Here is a 21,867-nt window from a genome sequence, read left to right as displayed (position 1 = left end):
ACATTTTATGTTATAATTTATAAAATATAATATGAAATTATTTCATATATGATATATAATTATATATATTATATATAAAAATTTAATATATAATTATATATTATATATAAAACTTATATATATAAATATTTTGTATAATATATAAAATTAATTTATATTTTTTTTCCAACCGGTCCGGTTCGGTCCAGTCCGATCTTGGAAACTAAGGAATCGAAATCGGACTGGATTCGACCGGTTTTTATAATATAGGAACTGGTTCTGGAGCAGATTAATTCAAAACCGAACCAACCGGTTTGGTTCGGTCCAGTCCGGACCGGTTTTTCGATTTCTCAATTTAAATTTACACTCCTAGATGTAATTTATTATTTTTATCAATCTATTTAAATACATATATTTAAAATTTAAAATTGAAAAGAAAAAAATGATAAATCACATATATATATTTTTTTTTATAAGTAAATGATAAATCACATATTGATTAAGTAAAAATGCATAGTGTAAGGCTTTCACGTGGAATTTTTCTTTTAAATAATTATAGTAATTAATCTTATTATATACAATACGTACTTATCTTCAGCATGCATGTAGACATGACTATTTTGGATCCAAGTAATCAGATTCGGACCGCATATCCAGACTACATGCATGGCTCTTCACGTGCTCACGACAACTTGAGATCATGGAAGTACCGGGAACCATAAATAAATGTCCACAACCTAGCTAAGACCTTTGCATAATCCCGCATGATTATTACAAATTAATAACAAACTTGCAAAAGGGAAAAATATTGAGGACAGAATAGCAATGCCTACAATGTAACAGGAATTAAGGCTGTCGGAAAACATTTAGCCATTTAGGAAATGTTTCGGAAATAAGATGATATGAAAATCTTATGAATAGCAATAAGATAGTTTGTTAATACTTGTAAGATTGTTTGAATTAAGTATTTATCGAATTTTGAGAAATGAGAGAGAAAAACTTGAATAAAAAATATTCTAAAGTTAAAATATTGTTATAATAATTTTTTTAATATTTTTTTTTGTTTTGTGGTTTAAAAAAGTTGAATTGTTTTTTATTTTTTGCTTGGTAATTTGAGAAATTTGTAATAATTAGTTTGAAAAAATTGTAATGATTATTTTGAAAGTATTTATGTTTGAATGATATTTGGAAATGAAAATAAATGAGATAAGATGGATTGAGATATAAATTATTTCTAAACATCCCCTCAGTTTATTTTCTTCTAATGCTAGAGTTGATCGATTAGATCTTTTAAAATTCTTATCCGAATATTAAGATTTAGATTTTGAGATATCCATAAACACCTTATAATAGTACAAGTACATTTTTTTTAACAGTAAAAGCACATCCACTTTCATTATTGAATAACCAAATCAGACAATACAATCTCACTAATACAATTAGGTACAAATCCCATATCTACACACTTAGAACTACATAATAAAGCATGTTTTGCAAGAACATGTGCAACTTGATTAGAAGTCCTTTTAATATAGTAGATCTGCCAAGCTTCTAAACTATTTATAACTTGCTTAATTTCCTCCACAGTATGCCCATACCGTGTGAAATTCTCCTGTGGCTTATTTACTGCATCAACCACAATCTTAGTATCTCCTTCCAATATCAATCGATCAAAGCCAAGTTCACAATAGAAAACAAAAGCACTCAATGCTGCTCTAGGTTTAACTGAAGTGGAATCAGCACTGAACATCATTGGTTCTCTCAACACTGCTAAGACCTCTCCATGTACATCCCCGACTACAACCCCAACACCTATCTGTGAATGAACATTGTCAACTGCAACATCTCAATTAACCTTAACCCATGGTCTCTTGGGTGGCCTCCACCCTTGCTGTTCTGCTTGTCTGATACTACATTGGGATATCCTTTCAATTTGAGCACTTTGAAACTCTTGCAACGGCTCCCTAGTTTGACAAACAAGGGTTGTAAGATGGAGGAAAGACTGCTCATATATCACAACATTCATTCTAAGCCAAATTCTTCTTAAAATGATTGTCATTTCAACAAATTCATTTGGCTCTAAAACAGCATACATGTGTTCCGTAAGTGATAGAAAGTCCAAACCCCACCCACTCATTTTATGTATTTTATGACAACCAAGATTTCACAAATATCCTGCTGCTCCACAGTTCTAAAGAGCATGAATCACATCTTTAGGAAACAATCCACAGATAGGACACATATCAAATTCAATCACCATTTTTCTCACTAAATTTGCTCTAGTTGGCAAGTCATTATGACATGCCTTCCAAATAAAGACCTTAACTACCTTTGGAATAGATAGAGTCCATAGTTGTTTCCAAAACATGTCTCAAGTTGATTTTTTAGAAGGTTCACCTATATTCCTATCAATCAGCATCTTTTACAAGTGATAAGCACTTTTCACAGAGAAACTTCCTGATTGCATACATTGCTATATCTGCTTGTCTTCACTAATCATCATACCAAGAGGGATTTGTAGTATAATATCAACATCACTAGCAAAGCTATTTCTCACCATATCAGAATGCCACCTCCAATTATCAGCATCAATTAAGTCATGAACTTTTGTTGAGATGGGCAGATTTATAAGAGGAGTCTGAACTTTAAAAGTCTAAGGTTTAGGAAGCCATCTATCATTCCATATAGAAACTGACCTCCCATTACCAATTATCCAGATCATACATTCTTGCAATAAACTCTTAGCACCTTGAATTGACCTCCAAGGATATGAAGGTTGAGAACCCAATCTAGAAGTCAAAAAATCTCCATTTCTATAGTATTTCTTCTACATCACAGTTGCTACAAGAGAAGAAGGATTTTGAACTAATCTCCACACTTGTTTAGCAAGAAGGGCCTTATTAAGACACTCAAAACCCTTGAAGCCCAATCCACCAATCACTTTTGTCTTACTCGAAACAAACCAACTGATCCAGTGAATTTTATTATCCTACTGCTTATGACTCCACCAAAAGTTCTATATCATCTTAGTTATACCTTACAGTATACCTTTTGGGAGTTGAAACACCGACATGCAATATGTGGGGATGGCATGTACACTGCCTTGATAAGCACATCCTTACCTGTTTGTGACAACCACTTAAGTTTCCAATTACTGATCATTAGCCAGACTCTGTCCATGATATAATTAAAGGATCTAATTTTACCCTTCCCAATCATGACAAAAAGCCTACGTATTTCTTATAACATCTAACAGCTGGCACCCCAAGCATATTACTCAAATAGTTTTGTGTTTCTTCTCTGGTATTGTTACTGAAAAATAGTGTCGTCCTGTCTCTGTTCAACTTTTGTCCTGAGGCCATCTCATATTTATGCAGTAATGTATGCAAACACCACCATTCTTTTATTGAGGCTTTACAAAATATCAGACTATCATAGCAAAAACAAATGATTCAATCTAAAACCATCTCTGCCAATAGAAACTCCATTAATAACACCATTACGTCCAATATTAGTCAAAGAAGAACTGAGCACTTCAGCACAAAGGATAAAGATATAAGGACAAATAAGATCCCATTGTCTCAGTCCTCTTGAAGGAAAGAACTTCTGGCTTGGAATCCCATTTATTAGCACAGAATATGAGACATATTTGAGACACATCATAACACTACTGACCCATCTACAAGGAAAACCCATCTTAAGCAAAACAACTTCAATAAAAGGTCACTTCATTCGATCATAAGATTTACTCATATCTAACTTCAAGGCCATGTAACCCTCTCTACCTTTCATCCTAGTAAACATAGAATGTAGTGTCTCATAGGCTACCAATATATTATCTGAAATAAGTCTATTAGCAACAAAAGCACTTTGATATTGACTAATAACCAATACATTATCTTAAATAAGTTTGCTAGCAACAAAAGCACTTTGATATTGACTAATAACCAATACATTATCTTAAATAAGTTTGCTAATAACCCATCTACAAGTACATTAAACAAGACATGCACACAATTAATAATAAATATTGTACGTACGTAGATGCCATACAGTGCCTCACTCTAATAATTTATTCTAAGCCATATAATTGATCAAACATGAGTTATTAAAGCACCTCAGTCTTATTACCTGTTTACATGTGATCTACATTACATTGATGGTCTTGCTGTTTCTTCTCAAAGCTAAGCTGATCCACAGGAGCCACTTCACCTTGATTTAATATACTTTATTATATTTACGATATCGCTCTCACTCATTCTCATAGTAAATGATCATTTTCGTAAATACTTAGTCATAAATATATATATATATATATATTTTAAAGTGCATCTATATACGAGGTCTTGTGATATTTTTATGCATAAATATTTTTCAAAAGAAATTCATGTATTATGATATAAACCATAATATATATGATGATACGTTTTTAATAATGTGACGAAGAGGAAAGATGCATGTTAGGCACCTGATCATCATGAACTTGGGTTTGCACTGATTACTGTCGTGTATCTTTTTGACGCACTACTAACATATATAATATGAAATATTCATATGATATATATGATCTCTATTAAATTATATAAATACATTATACACCTTGAATATTATTTGAGAACAAAATTAGGGGTTGTGAGCTCAAATCCTTCAATTATCTGAATCACATGATTTTTTCCCATTTTATCAAATGATTGTCAGCATATGCACCGGCCGCCAACCTTTAAATGGTCCCATATAATCCTTTGGGTCATGAACTTCCATTATTATGTGCCATTCCATCTTGATCTTGTTTTTCAGAAAATTATTTTTTTAGCGTGTTTTTGATCTGATACTACACTTCCAAGTCATGAGTAATATTTTGAGAAAAACGACACACAATACGTACAATTAATGGCGTTTAAAGCGATGATCAATGTCTGTTTTCCAGAGATTGCATGAAGCAGACTGTTTTTTGTACTCCAAGACCAATATATAACGTATAATGTCTTTGTTTCTAGCGTTTGAAAACCAAGCTTCAGGAGTTTGGGCATGCAGCTCAAGCAGTCCCTTTCATTTCAGAACTCAGTAAGCGCGCAGTTGAAACGTCCCTGCATGCATGCATATATGCAAAACATAGAGCACTGCAATTAATACACGGTGATGATCATTTATACGATCGATCGAGGTTCTGAGGGGACAGACGAAGGTGAATTAATGTGCGTGGGGAGTAATTTCGAAGACAAGCACTGCTGCACTTGGGAGACAAATGTGGACCAATATCGGCTAAGAATAACTTCAAGAAAATTAAAGAGAATGGCATTTCAATGCTCTGAAGAAATTACATAAAAAAAAAAAAAAAAAAACGACGGCATACTAGTTTTGAATCTAAGACGGAACATGAGTTCAGCTGTTCAGGGCCTTGACCCATTATAATTGGGCTGCCCTGCCCTAACCATAAAGCAGTAATTGGACCCATCTATTAGAAATCGGTAATAAAACTGTTTTCGGCCTGTCTGCCATCCTAAATAGAACCTATACAAATGTTGGTCTGACCGGGAAAATAAATCAAAATAAATTAAAGTAAAAATTGAAGAGTAGGTAATAATTGATCCGGGTTAATGCCTTTTTATGTATTAATAGTGGGAATATCCGACTATTATTGACTAATCTTTAGAGTTTTACTACTCATCATCCTCATACACCAAACACTGTACCTTTTTTTTTTAATTTTTTTTAATTTTTTTTTAATTTTATTTTTCTTAAACTTATTGAATTCTTTTATTCATTATCCATATACACATATTTAGTAAGAGAAAAAAATATGATGTATGGTATGTAAAGATGATCAATAAAATTTTTCTTTTTCTAACCAAAATCCTATCATCATCACATGATATATTATTTAACAGCAACATTATCGGATGATGAATAATATATATATTTTGGGTCAGTTATTCTCTAATAAAAAATGACAATGATAAAGTTTTTGAAAAGTTCATCAATGCTTAAAAAAAAAAAAAAAAAACCTTAAAATCAAAACGCAAGTGGTAGAAGGTTGTCATTTTTGAAATAAAAAAAGAAAATAACACTAAAGCCACCGTTAGGGCTCCAATTAATGTATTTTATGTGTTCTTTTTTTCTTTTTTTTACATACATTTTTACACTTTTAAATATTTAAAAAAAATTACAATATTATTAAAAAATACTTTTTTAATCATGAAGTATAAAAAAATAAAACACCAATAAAACACCGCTTCAATTTCGACGGTGGCATATTATTCGAGACAGAGAAAAATAAAACACCAATATATATATATATATATATATATATATATATATATATATATATATATAAAACTGACCCTATCTTTGAAAATGCCAAACTTTCCCATTTGTTTATTAGGAATTAGGGAATTAAGAAAACGCATTGGACCTCAAAATCTGGCTGTCTGCCTTAACAGCAAACTGACCTTCCTCTTTCTGTTTACCATCCTTTATAAGCTAAACAAACTTTTCTACATCAACTCTTTAAAAACAAGTACAGAATTGGATCGAACTCCATTAAACTGAAATGGAATTAAACAACTAATATGAAGATATTTAACTGATGGAGAGTAAATCAAGATAACTACTTCATTCATCATCTTAATCCACCACTCCATGCCTAATTACCAACTGTATACATAATTATGAAATAGAAAAAAATCTATTTGTAAGTTTACTTATTGATATATTAAACATACCATTGATATAGAAACTTACTATAAAACAATATTTGTATTTTAACATTTTACTATAATTGTAGTAAATCCTACTAATGTCTTTACACAAAAGTAGTAGAACGGATCACAAAAATTCGAGTTTTGTTACATATAAATTGATATGTAGACACATTACTACTTATTATGAAACCCATTATATTTTTATAAAAAACAAAATATTAATAATTTTTATTGTAACTAATAAGGAATGTTTACACATAAGTAATTATTATATGTTGAGCATGCAAATAAAAGAGTTTATAAATACATTTTTTTCAAAAATTTAAGTTGGGAATGATTTCTTTTTACGATATTGGAGTCCTCGCCCCCCTAACTAGGATCAACTGTTTAGGTCCCGTTTGGAATTTGGATTCAATCTAAGTTTAAGCTGAATCTAACATCCAAACACTCAACTCTCAAATCACTAAACTCATTTCAACTCTAAACATTTTTACACATGGAACCCACAACTTTTTTCAACTCAACATCTCTTTACACGTGGGACCTACAATATTTTTCAACTTTTCTTTTTCAACTTTTCATAAATACATCTAAACTCATTTTAACATTCAAACACATCTAAACTCATCTTAGGTGGGCTCTACAAAACTCACTCCACCATTTAACTCACTATTATTCATAAAAAATTCAACTCAGCTAAACATCCAAATGTAATCTTACACTAGGATGAACTTTTGTAACTATATATTCCTCGTTGTGTGAAGTTACAAAGATATCCATTCTTATGATCGAATAGGTAGGCTCAGGGCCCTCAACAAAGACCACTGTCTCTCTCCTTCTCTTCTTTCTCTCTGAAATTCCATCGAGCTTTCCATCCATTTCACTGGGCGGAGGGGGTTCGGAGCTTAGGCTCCGATCACCTCCTTCCCTAACTAGCCCCAAAGGCTTTTTTATTTTTATGTTTTTCTATTTGCCTTTTGCCCCTAGGTTTTTCCTTGGTTTTCCCTCTTTAGGGCCGATCCTCGCCGATCTATTGCTTTCCGACAACCTCCACCCAACATGCGACGTCGGTTCAGCCTCTTTGGTTGCCGATCTTCATGTCCGTGGAAGAAAAATACGTTTATGTCCGGCGTGTTTGGTGCACGCGGGGTCCCTGCCGAGTGGGTTTTCTAGTCGTAGCCGCGTCCTAGAGTGGCATTGGCGGCCACGCGCGGCTCCACCGGCTTCAGAGGCCTCAGATTCTTCAAATCTGCTCGTCCATCCACCTCCTAAGGTGGTGCTTGTCCTGCACGCGTCGCCACTGCCTGTGTTGACCTGTCCCCGGCGACTCAACTTAGATTTCGGCTGCTACCCTATGTTACCGCTTTTTCTAACTAGTGATCTTGTAAGAGGGATTGTGAATCTCTCCAAAAATCATCTCCAGACAATACGTGACAGTGCACCTGCCACCTTTACCGCTTCTAGCAGAGGTTCCACTGTCTCCAGTGATGGTTCCATCATTCGCTTTTTTGCGAACATACATCTGTCTTTTTATAAGACGGCGTCCTCTCGTAAGATATAGATAGAGACCAAGAAATTAATCCTAAATAAACTCATTCACCACTTTGCATTGTTTTCTATTGCTTTTTGGGATGATTGTTGGGGAACTCCACCCCTCCTCATGTATCACTTTTTTAGTTTATTGAAATTAACTTCCTAAGAAAGAAAAAAAAAAAAAAGAAAGAAGAACAGGGAGTTACCGTCTTTACAGTATTGGAGTCCTCCCTCCTATAAGACTTTTTAGCCAAAATTTTGGAGAAAATGTGTTAAAATCTCAAAAAAATGAGTTTATCATTAATAGAAAATTATAGATGCCGAAAACATTATTTTTGTGAGAAATAAATAATTTAAAATTTTAAAAAATTAATCGTTAGAGATAAATAGTTAAAAAGATGAAGAGAAGAAATAACTTTTGTTTGAAAAAATTTGAAAAAAAATGTTAAAACAAGAATAAACAAAGATTATTTTAATAAAATAGAGAAAAAATAAAGGGTAGGATGTATGAGGTTTAAAAAATGTGTAATTAAAATAGAAATTAGGTGTTTTTTTACTAAAATAATATAGGAAGGCCCATCATGTGAACGCTCTAATAGAGTCTTTCCTGCTTTTCAAAGCTAAAAAAAAAAAGAAAAAAGAAAAGAAAAGACGTTGAAGTCAACAAAAAACCAACTGCTTTTTTCCAAGGAAGTGCGTTCCAGAACAAGAGCCATGTGAAAATAGAATAAGGCCAAAAAAAGCTGAAAATCACAGATTTAGCTTTCAATGGAATAAATTTAAAGAAGTGAAAGAATTGACCTAACTCGAGTTACCACCTTTGGATTGTCGGCTTGAATTAATCAGATGAAAATGATATTATGTAGATGATTTTATCTTTTCATTTTACTGTTTATATATTTGTTATTATTTGATTTAATAATTAAAAAAATTATTATTAGTATCTTAATGTATTTTTTTTATTTTTAAAAATATTTAAAAAATGTTTAAAAAAAAAAAAAAAAAAAAACCATTTGGCCTAGGTAGCACGCATAGCATCTGTCCCCATATGCTTAAAAACTAACAAAGGTTACCACAGCCACCGACAACACCAACTCCGAACCCGTCGGTTGAGACCCGACTATTCCAGAATCACTCAAATAACCTCACTAACGTATTTTCACAATTTATTAACTTAAATAATGCTTAAATATAAGTTTAAGTCATACACGTATCGCGTGTGTGTATATATATATATATATATATATATATATATTTTCACATTTTTTTTCTTTCTCTTTTCTTTTTCGTATTTCTAAAAAAAAAAAAAAAAAACATATCAAAACCATATGCATTCATAATAAAATATGAATTACAGAGTTCTCATTTACAAGAATGTGAGATTGGAGTTCTTCCAATCTGAAAATCAGTATTGTAGTCTCATGAATTTCTGTCTCGAATAATATATACTAGTGTTAATGTGGTCGATCGTATAACACATGTGCAATACAATAATTTCAAAAATTACCAAAAAGGTTGCAAGTACGAAAAATACAATAGAAACCAAATGAAGAAAAAAAAAAAATGTAAAAATCAAAACTTCGAGATAATTCACTTACCACTATAATCCAGGTGGCTATTGCCCCACACCATCCAAATTCTCAAGAGTGGGGAGAGGTGACGCCAGAATAAAAGATTATTAAATTAAGAAGAATTGCAAATAGTTATAACTTTGAGATTAAGGTTTTATTATAAAAAAAATCAATCATTCTTTCTTATGCCTACAAGTTGGGCTTAAATAACTAATAAAAAATAATAAAATTGTAATTAAGGTCAAATAATAGAATAAAGAATAAGATAACTATGATTAAAATATAGATTAAGGTATTGTTTGGATTCAAAGATGAGTTGAGATGAGTTGTGAATAGTAATGAGATGAGTTGTGAATAGTAGTGAGATTTGTGAGTTAAAGTTGATGAATAATAATAAATAGTAGTGAGATGAGTTGAGATGAGTTGAAACGAGTTGAGATTACTTGCGAATACAAACCGGGCCTAAGAATCTGGAATAAAATCTTTAATAAAAATAAGAATAATTCTATTTATCATCCTCACACACTATACACTTTATCTATTTTAATTCTTTTTTCAATTTTTTTATAACAAGTATGTGGTGTATGGATGATAAGTAGAATAGTTTAATTAGTTTAAGAAAAATAAAATAAAATTAAAATTAAAAAAATGAAAAATAAGTTTATAATATGTAAAGTGTGTGGTGTGAGATGATAAGTATCATTGATAGACATTACTATAAACGAAAATTAACCAAAAATAAAAGAGTTGACTAAAGTTGACGTTTCAGAGGTAAAAACGACTTATTTTGGGGTCGACAAAGGGCCCACCAGGAGAAACATGGTGACCATGACGTGCGTGCCAAAGAGAGCTTTTCCAATTGGAGTCATATGCGCAATTTTGATACATGTATTCAAAATTATAGTTAAAATATGGATGTCGCCGCTTCTCCTCGCCCAACTAACTAAGAGATAAGTCTCATTGCCCAACCGAAAGATAAGTCGCTCCTCGCCCACATCTACCACCTCTTGCCCAAATCCTAGAAATACTCATAATTGGACTTGGATCCTCCTGCATCAAGAGGTTCGCTTGAAAGATGGGATGGGATCCTAGGGGGAGGGAGGGGGGGTGGACAATGGGATTCTCCCTCATTTCTCCCTTCCACAATCCCCACCATGTGAGGCAAAAGGAGAAGGATTCCCTTCCCAAGTTTCTATCAATTTAAGTTTTGAGATAGATGATTGCTACACCTATAAAATGAATTACACAAAAATAATCTTACAAACTGATATAGTTTTATCTGATCCGTTAAATCTACTTTATAATAAAAGTAACTTTACAATCTGACGAATCATATCAGATCATGTCAACTTGTGGGATTGCTTTTGTGTAATCACTTTATTGCTAGAGTATTTTCCTTTGAGATAAGTAGTTATTTCATAGTAATTTCTAGTAGGGGTAAGGATCACTCGGAGAGCAACATGCCATGGTCTTTTTTTGTAATTTTCTTCTTTGATGTTTTCTTAATTTATATTTTTTGTTGAATTTTTTATGGGTTTAATAATATTTTGGTTTTATTTTCTTCATTTTGGATTTTTTTTTTCTGTTTAATATATTAATGTTTGAATTACGCTTGATAAAATACATGGTTTATAGAATAGCATTAGTTCTTTTTTTTCCTTGTCAAGAAATGTAGGAAATAAGAAGGTTTTGATTTTCTCATGCAGGGTGCAAATCATGTCTTCTGAAATTTATAAAATTGAAATCTCAAGTCTCAATAGTAAAGACAGTAGTAAATATCATCGTAGATTTCCAATATATTCTTAGAAATAAGAGATAATGGTGTGCCGATAGAAGGTGTTTTGATTTGGAAAAATGATACCTGCAGTCGTGTATAAATGTTGTACAATTTTTTAAAAAAATAGGATTAAATATGAAATTTATATGAAAAAAATTAAATTTTTAATAATAAATTTTATTTTTTTTTAAAATAATTTTGCGACGTTTATGAATTTTATGACGGTACATAACATTACTTTTTGATTTGATTGCATGTGATAAGATTTTGCAAAACAAATTAGAAGGGATTGCTTGGGCTGACCGTACGTGGGGTCGCCTTCAAAACAAAATGAGGATGTAGAATTTTGTTGAGATGATAATAAGGTACACAAATTACATCAAAGCAAGTAGCTAATATATCCACTTCCTTGTACCTACTCAAAGTTATTACATTAACACCATGGTTGCTTGCCCAATGGTATCATTCCAGCAAGGATAGGATTGAAAAATAATAATAATAATAATAATAATAATGTCTAACACTTATCGTAATACTCAAAATCTAATATTGTATAACATTATTGACGTGACAGATATTAAATACAGGTTATATTAATGATTGGTTTGATTGTTTGTCACGTTAACAGTGTTATACCAATATTACTTTTAAGATATTATGAGTAAAATTCTTATAAAAAATAAAACAGAAATGAAATGAGAGAGACTAGCTCTTCTTTCCCTCCTCACCACCTTCTTCCAAGTAGGACTTCTTTCTTCTGTCGGCGTTGGCAAGCAGACAAGTGACAAGGAAACACGTGGCGTATATCCCGTGAACCTTCCAGTTGGTTTGGGGTGGCTGGTGTAGCACCACTCTGTGAAACACCGACATGTAGTAGTGAAGCCCAACTGCGAAGCCCATAAAGATCTGGGCCAGTCCGAGAAACTTCGAGCCCAGCCCGGATTCCGTCGAGAACACGAGGATCAGATACATCAGGAGCAGAAGCAGATAAAGCACGTACCCAAGCGTTTGAAGGACCTGCAGACAAACGTATGTGGACTGCGAAGTAGCGTAGAAGAACTTCAGGGGCTCGAGCCCCGTGACTAGGGCGGAGAGGCAAAGAATGGTGAAGTAGATGGAGAGGTATATTTGGATGAAGATTAGGAGCTTTTGGAGAGAGAAATAAGCTTTAAACCTATTGAAAACAAGAGAGACTAAAAGCAAAGGGATGAGTATGAAAGCACAAGAAACTACGGTGGCAATGGTGGGTGCATATTTGTTGCCGACAATGGGCTTGAAACCTTTTGTGATTTCTTTATTGGCTTTGGTGAGGTAAGCTTTGGAGGTGGTCGAGAATTTCTCGAGGTCCGGAATCAAAGTCTGCTGGAACTTGTTGGGCAAATCTGTTAAATCTGTGAATCCTGAAAACAGATCATCTTGATCATCTTCTTGGTCAATCCAGCTGGATTGTGCTTGTTTCGTTATCTTCTGCTGGATAGGTACCTTTTTATCCGCTTTCTGTATCTTGTTCGGTTTTTTGGATTCATGCTCATTGAGTTTCTTGTCTAGGTAGGTCTGGATGTCTTTGGTGGAGGTGGGTTTGGTTGTTTTGTTCTTGGGTGTGCCTAGTTTTAGCAGATCCGAGGATTTCTTCGAGGAAAATGAGGTAGGTTTGGTAGAGTTTGTGGCTTTCGATGTGGAATTTAGCTTTTTGATCTTGGAGGTGGAATTCAGCTTCTTGAGCTCAATCTTAGAAAAAACACTGGAAGTGGAAGCTGCTTTGGTAGAATTCGTAGATTTGGTGAGCTTGGTTTGGTTTTTGCCGGACAAATCGAGTTTGGTTTGGTTTTTCGTGGATAAACTAGGCTTGATGAGCTTGGTCTGGTTCTTGGTGGATAGGCTGGTGGGTTTCTTTTTCGGCGGGTCTTGTGCTTCTTTTTCTAACATTCTTCTTCTACCAAGCAACTGTTTGCTCGGAAGCTGGGATTCTGAGCAGGCACAATAGAGAATAGAAGTAAAGAGGAACAACACAAGATAAAGCAGAAGTACCTTTCTGAGACTGAAGTACGTTATAAGTGGAGCCATTTCTGAAACCGAGGTATATTGCCTTGAAGTTTTCTGTTAGGGGTGCTTCAAAGATCAAACAGACTTTCGATTGGATCCAGAATTATTATAGGAGAGAGAGAGAGAGAGAGAGAGGTGGAAATTAACACTGGTGCATTTATAGTAGACAAAGGAAAGCAATGAGATGGGAGGAGAATTTAATGCGAAAACACTGTCACTGTTGAACTTTAAAGAATATGAAATGGGTCACATGGTGCAAGTAGGTACTGCAGAATCCCCAACCTTTACCTACGCGGTTTTACCGGCCCCGTGTTGCTGCCAGTTCACTGCCTCTCTTTCTGTGCGAGTTCTAAGCAATAATGTAATCAAAACTTATCTATTGAGCTTCGTGCAAATGTTATTTCTATGTAATCAATTATTCTATATATGTCAAAGTAACATCAATTCACAGAAATACTATAAATTTTAAATATACTTGTATATATATAGAATTGTATGTATATCATTACTCTCTTATAAAAGCTTAATCGAAAAGATGAAATGCCAGAATCAATTCTAAAAGCTCTCATGTGTATATGGTGTTGGTATTAACTGATTATCAACAGTTAAGTTAAAGTGAAATAGTAGAAGCAAAACAAAAGAAATAATGATAATCACACACACATAATATCAAGATTTAAGTGGTTCAGCTCAGAGTAAACTTACGTCCACTGGCGATGTTGGTCTCAAAGAATTCACTATCAACAAAGGTGGAGTATAGGAAATGAATCATAAAATCCTCAATCCTAAAGCCCCAATATACCTAATGAACTCTCAGAAATTTCACAAAAGGATCTCTCTCTCTGTATTCTGGCTGCTCAAAAGTTACAATATAGTGAAAATAATATGTATTTATTTTGAGATGGCACGGAGCCCTAGGTTACAAACATTCACTTAAGTAGCATGTTGAGCGAGGCTCGAGCAAACATTAGGGCTGACGCTCGCTCGAGTTGAGTGTTGAGTAAGTGTCGGGTGAACACTCTACCTGGATCTCGCTCGAGCTGAGTGTTGAGCGAACTCTCTATAAGGGTCCTGCTCAAGCTGACTGTTGAGCAACTATCAATCCAACAATCTATTTGAAGCTTCACTCGAGTAGCAAGACCACCGCTCGAGCGAATAACTTTGAGTGGTGTTTTTTCAACTAGAATCAAGTCACACTCAACAAATCTCCACCTTCGCTTGAATTCCGTCAAGCCTAAACAAAATCCATTAAACCAAGAGCCTACCCCCTTCATCAAATCCCTTAAGGGAATCACAGACCCCGAACACTAATCAAATCTAAACAAAGGTTGAACTTGTATACTGGAACTGGCTTCATCATCATATCTGCTGGATTTTTAGTGTAGCAATCTTCTGAATTTCTATCACACCCTCTGTAACAACCTCTTGAAGAAAATGATACTTGAAATCAATATGCTTGGTTCTCTCATGATATATTTGATTTTTGGTTAAATGTATTGCGCTATGGCTGTCACAAAACACAGAAATCCCATCTTGCTATAGTCCCAAATCACTGATCAAATCTTTCAACAAAATGTCCTCTTTCACTACTTTTGCCGCCACCATGTATTATGCTTCTGTAGTTGATAAAACAACAGTGGATTGTAGCATTGCTTTCCAACTAATAGCTGAACCACACAAAGTGAAAACATACCCTGTCAATGATCTTCTTTTGTCTAAGTTCCCAGTATAATCAGAATCAACATAACCAACAACTTTGGAACTGAATCAGTTTCTCTATCAAAGACTAAGCCAAAATTCAAGATTCCTTTCAAATACCTGGGTATCCATTTCACAGTCTGCCAATGAACTTTACCCGGATTAGACATATATCTGCTAACGATGCTTATTGCCTATGAAATGTCTGAACGAGTACAGACCATTGCATACATAATATTACCCACTGCACTGGAACATGGAACATTAGACATGAACCGTTTCGCCTCGTCAGTCTGAGGAGATAGAGATGCTGAAAGTTTAAAATGCGTAGCAAGTGGTGTACTTACTAGTTTGGAATTGGACATTCCAAATCTCTTAAGAACTTTCTCAATGTACTTTCTTTCGAACAAGTACAACTTTCCAGCTTTCTATTTTTGTGAATCTCCATCCCCAAAACCTTCTTTGCAATGCCTAAGTCTTTCATTTCAAACTCGTCACTAAGTCTAGTTTTCAACAAGCTAACATTAGACATGCCTTTGGTAGCAATAAGCATATCATCACCATAAAGTAGCAAATAAATGAAAGATCCATATCTGTGATAAAAACACAACTATCATATGTATTTCTCAAATAACCATGATTAATCATAAACATAGCAAAATGTTTATACCATTGCCTCGGAGACTACTTCAAACCATACAATGTTTTCTTCAATTTGCACACACGATCTTCTTTACCTTCAACACCTCTAGTTGATGCATATAAATGGTCTCCTCAAGCTCACCATGAAGAAAACTGTTTTAACATCAAGCTTTTGTATTTCTAGATCATACAAAGCAACCAATGCAAGTAACACGCAGATTGAATTGTGTTTCACAACTAGAGAAAAAACTTCACTGAAATCCACACATTCTCTCTAACTGTAGCCATTTTCAACTAAGCGTGCCTTGTACTTTACATCTGTAACACCCTATTTTCTTTTTCTTTTTTTCTCTTGAAGACCCATTTGCAACCAACCAAATCCCAGGTTTGGTTCTTGTGAAGAGACTCAATCTCTTTAGTCATCTCTGTGCACCACTCTACAGACTCCTTACTCTTGACAACTTATGAATATCTGGAAGACTCTTGACCATCAATGTCCTCTGCTGTAGTAAGTGCATACATCGCCATGTCTACATGAGCATATCTCTGAGGTAGCCTGATCTACCTCATCAATCTATCTACCAATAGCTATACTGTAGTCTTGCTCACCCTATGCGCCAATATCAGAATTAGAATCATGCTCATTAGCAATAGTGTGATCTTGAGTGCCACCTGACACCCCTTGTGAAGTTTTAACCTACAACTCCACCTTATTACTATTATCCTGCTTTTTACTTGTAGACATAGTAAACTCATTTCTCAGATTAAGCATGGATTGTTCATAAAATATAACATTCTTGCTAATTACAAACTTGGGTGATTTAGGATTAGTACACTAAAACTTGAATCCTTTTGCCTCACTGGCATATCCAAAGAATATGCCATCCTTTATCCTTGGCTCAAGTTTTCCTTTATTAACATGAAAATATGCAGAACAACAATTTTTTTTAAATTTGAATCATCAACAGGAGTACTAGACCATACCTCATTTGGAGTCTTCAATTCAATAGCTGTGGCTAGAGAGTGGTTAACCAAATAACAAGCTGTGTTGACTACTTCAGCCCAGAAATCTTTAGATAAGTTGACATTTGAAAGCATACTGTGGACTCTCTCCAAGAGAGTCCTATTCATCCGTTTAGCTATTCCATATTGTTGTGGAGTGTGTCTAACTGTGCGGTGCCTGACAATACCTTCATCTTTGCAGAACTCATCAAACTCACTTTCGCAAAATTACATAACATTATCAATTCGAAGTCGCTCTACCTTCTTGCCTGTCTGATTTTCAATCAAAACCTTTCACTAATTAAAGTTAGCAAATATACCGCTTTTTTGTTTCAGAAAATAAATTCAAACCTTTCTGGAGTAATCATTAATAAATGTGAGTAAATACTGAGCTCCACCTTTTGATGGAACAAAAGATGGACCCAAAGATTAGAATGAATATAGTCCACATTACTTTTGGTTCTGTGAACTCCTGTAGTAAACTGCACCCTACACTATTTTTCAAAAACACAATACTCACAAAAATCAAGTTTCCATATTTTTTGATTACACAACAGATCCTGCTTACTCAGAATAGACATCCCATTTTCACTCATATGACCCAAAACATGTGCCACAGTTGGGTAATTTCTGTGTTTGGATCATCTAAAACAGATACTGCAGCTGCACTTGTCATTGTACTGCCTTGAAGGAAATAAAGACCACTAGTCTTATCTTATTTCATTACAATTATGGAGCCCTAAATGACTCCAATGACTCTAGCTTCACCTGTGTACCAGAAATCCAGAGAATTTAGAGTGCCCAAAGAAATAAGATTTTTCTTCAAATATGAGATATGTCAAACGTTAGACAAAATTCTGACAATTCCATCAAACATCTTAATCTTAAATGAACCAATTCTAACAATTTTACAAGTCATATCATTCCCTATCAGAACAAAGCGATTGTTGATTGGCTCATGGGAGGTGAACCAGTATCTTTTGGGATACATGAAAAATACAAGCTGAGTCCACGACCCACTTGTCACCAAAGCGATTGTTAGAGCTGCTAATTGCTAAGACAATATTTGAGCCGTTAGACTTATCGTCAGCAACGCTAACGGCATTAGAAGAACTAGTACCCTCATTATTTTTCAGTCTAGGACACTCATTCTTATAATAACCAAATTTATGACAGTAATGTCATATAACATTTTTTTTTATTAAACTTTGAGTGTGAATGCCTCTAGATTTACCCTTGTTCTTCTCTGAACCCCTAACAAAGCAAAATCACTGGATCTACTCCTGCTAAAGGAACCCTTAACAAACAAAGCACTGGCTTGATTATCCGTACCCTTCAAGTTCAATTTAGTTCTCAATTCCTTATAACTCAAAGCAGATTTCACATCTGCCAAGAAAATAGTATCTTTACCATATAATATTAAATTTAGAAAGTTATCAAACGATATAGGTAACGAACACAACAATTAAGGCGTAATCTTCTTCTTTAGGTTTAATGTCAATATTTTTTATATCTATAATAATCTTATTAAATCTATTTAAATGTATTGACTGTATGGAAAAAAATATATAGTGGAAATCAGCATTGAGATTGCAACTAACCAAGCATCATGAGCCATTGTGACATTAAAAATGCCATTTGACTTGAACTCTTAATTTGATATCCCTGGACTTTGGGTGTACCCACTCCCCAGTTCTCTTCCTTTTCTGAATTTTGCTTTTCCATTAGGTAAAAATAATAGCAAAAGTTGATCTGTTTGGTAGGCCCAAGACAGGCTAATCCCTATAGGAGCCCACGTTGCATCTCTGAAAGACCCTGGTGGGACCCGCAGAGTGGGGATCCAAAGCTTTGTGTAGGTACCCTACGTAACACTCGGTTCAGCCATTCACCGTCAGCCCTTCTGATGAAGTTACACCCACCGCCACTCTCTCTAGGATTCTGGTTATAATACTCTCATCGTGGTAATTTGAAATCTAGGATCCACATCCCAATTTTCAAAATTTTATTCAGATGACTACAGATGTGATTCAAATCCTCTAATGCAAAGCATACTCCATATAAAATTGCCTTTTGGGTTCTCTTGACTTCAATGAATCATCTTGTAATATATTCCGATCCAAATGTTAAAAGGTTACTTTTACTGCAATGATAAGAGACACTTTTGGATCTTTAACCAAACCAACCATTCGTTGGTTGTACGTGTTCCCATTGAGACGGACCATATATGGAGGAATATGATAGGAAGGCACAGATATGTAAGTAACACTGTTTTCTAGAGCAAACTGTCCAGCACAGACCACACAATGTGGTAAGACTAGTAGTACATATTGTCCATCATTGCCCTCGGGAAAAATGAAAAGTTGGTGTTACTTGTCCTCCATTTTGGGTTTCTTAGTAATTTAAGATTGAAATTATCATACCCTCAACTTTTCGGCTCTCAATCATGAGCCTAATAATATACATTGTTTTATTTTAGTTGAAAAAAAATAAAATAATAGAATTGTATCTTTCTCAGCTTGTCACGAGGTCGTTTGCATGTCACAAAAGTACATAGATTCTCTCACCCTCTGCTAATTTGATACCACAGTACTTTACCGTATTTGTGTGGACTCATAGTATTAGGAATGATTCGAGAAAAGTAAAATGAAAGTGGAATCATCAATAACACGTGACACAAGGTTTACATAGTTAAGCAACATCCTTACGTTTACGAAATTACAGAAGATTTTACTAAGATAAAAATCAAAGAGAGTGCGATTGAATCAATATGTTAAATTTATAACTTTTCAATTTGAATTAGCTTGTCTATATAAAATGAAAGATGATCTATACTAACTATCACAAGATGCTTGGCTGTCTATTTTATGATTCAGAGGTTGAAACGTAGGCTCGAAAGATGTATACTTGAGAGCTGAGTGTGTGATTGATGGGTTTAATTCGAGCCTCAAGCTCTTGATGGCAAATTGAACCAATGGATGGCAATGAATATGACTTTATTGATTGCTAATATGGTTCATCTCTTTGAAAATGATAGGAAACAACTTTGAATACGAACCTTTATTAATTAGGATTGGGACAAGGGATATTGTCTTCTGCTCTCCAACGCCAAGGCACAAACAAATTAAGCAGTCGTTATGCATGTAGTCCGGCCTTAAATTTTCTTGTTGCCTGCGCTTTCACTCCTAATTCTATCCCAATTCAAAACCATGCAGTTTCATACCAAGCTTTGAAACCAAAGGATGAGGATTTTTGTTGTGTCGGAGAAGCACATGGAGTGATGGGAGGAGACGAAAAGGCCGCGAAGGAAAAGATGCATACTTATACATCTCTTTATTTCAAAGCGTGTAACTTTAGTGATAACTTTAATGAGGACCTGGTCCCCCTTTTCATGTGCTAAAATGGGTCATGTTTTGTAATGTGTACAGGTTGAGAAGATCAGCGGAAAGAGTAAACATGTAGAGCAAACAATGAAATGAAACGTAGATAATGCAGCTCTCTCTCCTAAGTCCTACTCTTTTATTTATGAACTCGAAATGGAATAATGAATTGAACACCCGAATCCCATTTGGTTCTGTATCTGGGATTTAGTCCACTTTTCATGAACTAAAATGGGTCCTATTGGTTCTTAATCTTTGGATCAAGCAAGAGCTTGATCAACCAGTTTCTGTTCATATGAAAACTTTCTGATGACAATATCTTCATCCTCTTAACATTTCCTGCAATGACCTTAAATCGTCTGATTTGGGGAGGTAGAGATATCACAAGATGCAAGTTATCCTCCAAGTACATTTTATAAACCAAACAAAAGAGATGCAACAATGGTGAATATAATAGAGCTTCAGATAAAGGCAGACTTGTTTACTCATTATGAAAACACCATGAATGCATTTAATAATAAATGCAATATCGGTCAGTTAGAACAAAAGGCAAGGCCTCTATTGTCTATCCTTCACATGTCAAGTTGTGTAGGAATGTTATTTAGCAACAATTTTATAATGTTTAATTTCCTGTAGGAACAACTTGCTCATATTTTAAGCAAAAAAACAAAGTTAAAAAAAAAAAAAAAACCTATATTTGCTGTTGATTCTCCGAAAGTGTGGTCATGAATAAATTGAGTAGATTCCATAGCAGGGGGGGACATACCAGTGAAGAAAGTTCCTACACCTGTTTGGAGTAAATGAGCTCTTACTTGTTCATGACCAGAGTTAGAAAAACAGGGTTTTTTATGGGTCCTTCCTGGACTAAAATTAAAGGAGAAAGAAAATTGATGATGTTTTGCCTTTGGATCTATTCATTCTGAGAACTGTGATGAAGTCATGAAGCCAAACGAAAGAAAATGGTTTTAAATTAAAGGAGAAAGAAAATTGATGATGTTTTGCCTTTGGATCTATTCATTCTGATAACTGTGATGAAGTCATGAAGCCAAACGAAAGAAAATGGAAAATGGTGTTAAAAATTGGGGTGAGAGAGGCTCGAACTCTCGACCTCAGGATAACTCAGAAGCTATGAGACCTACGCGCTAGCCAACTGCGCCACCACCCCCGGACGATTTTATTCTTCTCCACAATAATTTTGAATCATGATTCAGTATATATAGTAGACAAGAACATTGATCTGAGCACCATTTTTTATTTATTTATTTTTTACAAGGGTTTTGAGGATTTTGAACCCAGGTTCTCCAATTGAAGAACTGGGTCATAAGTCATCAAGCCATCAGACACTTGACACATTGCTTTGAGCACTTGAGAATAACGTCGACGTGAGAATCTGAATCACCATATCAATTTGAAAAAACTCAATAGTTTAATTTAATATTAGATTTTATTATAATACCATAATTTAGTGTGGAATAAATATGAGTTGAATTGGAAATAATTTCCTCCCTACTTACACTTCGGAAGTATGTAATAATATCCAGTGA

General features: G+C 34.2%; 1 protein-coding gene, 1 long non-coding RNA gene and 1 other non-coding gene across 3 annotated transcripts; 1 reads left to right on the top strand and 2 right to left on the bottom strand.

Annotated features, from left to right (window-relative positions):
* Window positions 1-11,935: 11,935 nt before the first annotated feature.
* Window positions 11,936-13,734, bottom strand: LOC121252933. The gene is made up of 2 exons (XM_041152789.1): window positions 13,590-13,734; window positions 11,936-13,505 (listed from the first exon to the last, which is right to left on the bottom strand). The coding sequence occupies exons 1-2, from the start codon at window positions 13,623-13,625 to the stop codon at window positions 12,267-12,269; spliced, it is 1,275 nt and encodes a 424-aa protein (XP_041008723.1). The 5' UTR covers window positions 13,626-13,734; the 3' UTR covers window positions 11,936-12,266.
* Window positions 12,898-14,101, top strand: LOC121252934. The gene is made up of 2 exons (XR_005938306.1): window positions 12,898-13,039; window positions 13,114-14,101. It is a non-coding gene; the product is annotated as an uncharacterized LOC121252934 (long non-coding RNA).
* Window positions 14,102-21,403: 7,302 nt separating this feature from the next.
* Window positions 21,404-21,488, bottom strand: TRNAM-CAU. Its single transcript is given in 2 exon segments — window positions 21,404-21,439; window positions 21,451-21,488. It is a non-coding gene; the product is annotated as a tRNA-Met (tRNA).
* Between the last annotated feature and the right edge of the window lie 379 nt (window positions 21,489-21,867).

The sequence above is a fragment of the Juglans microcarpa x Juglans regia genome, chromosome 2S (assembly GCF_004785595.1).
Source record: "Juglans microcarpa x Juglans regia isolate MS1-56 chromosome 2S, Jm3101_v1.0, whole genome shotgun sequence".
NCBI lineage: Eukaryota > Viridiplantae > Streptophyta > Magnoliopsida > Fagales > Juglandaceae > Juglans > Juglans microcarpa x Juglans regia.
This window is presented reverse-complemented; position numbering and strand designations above follow the sequence as displayed.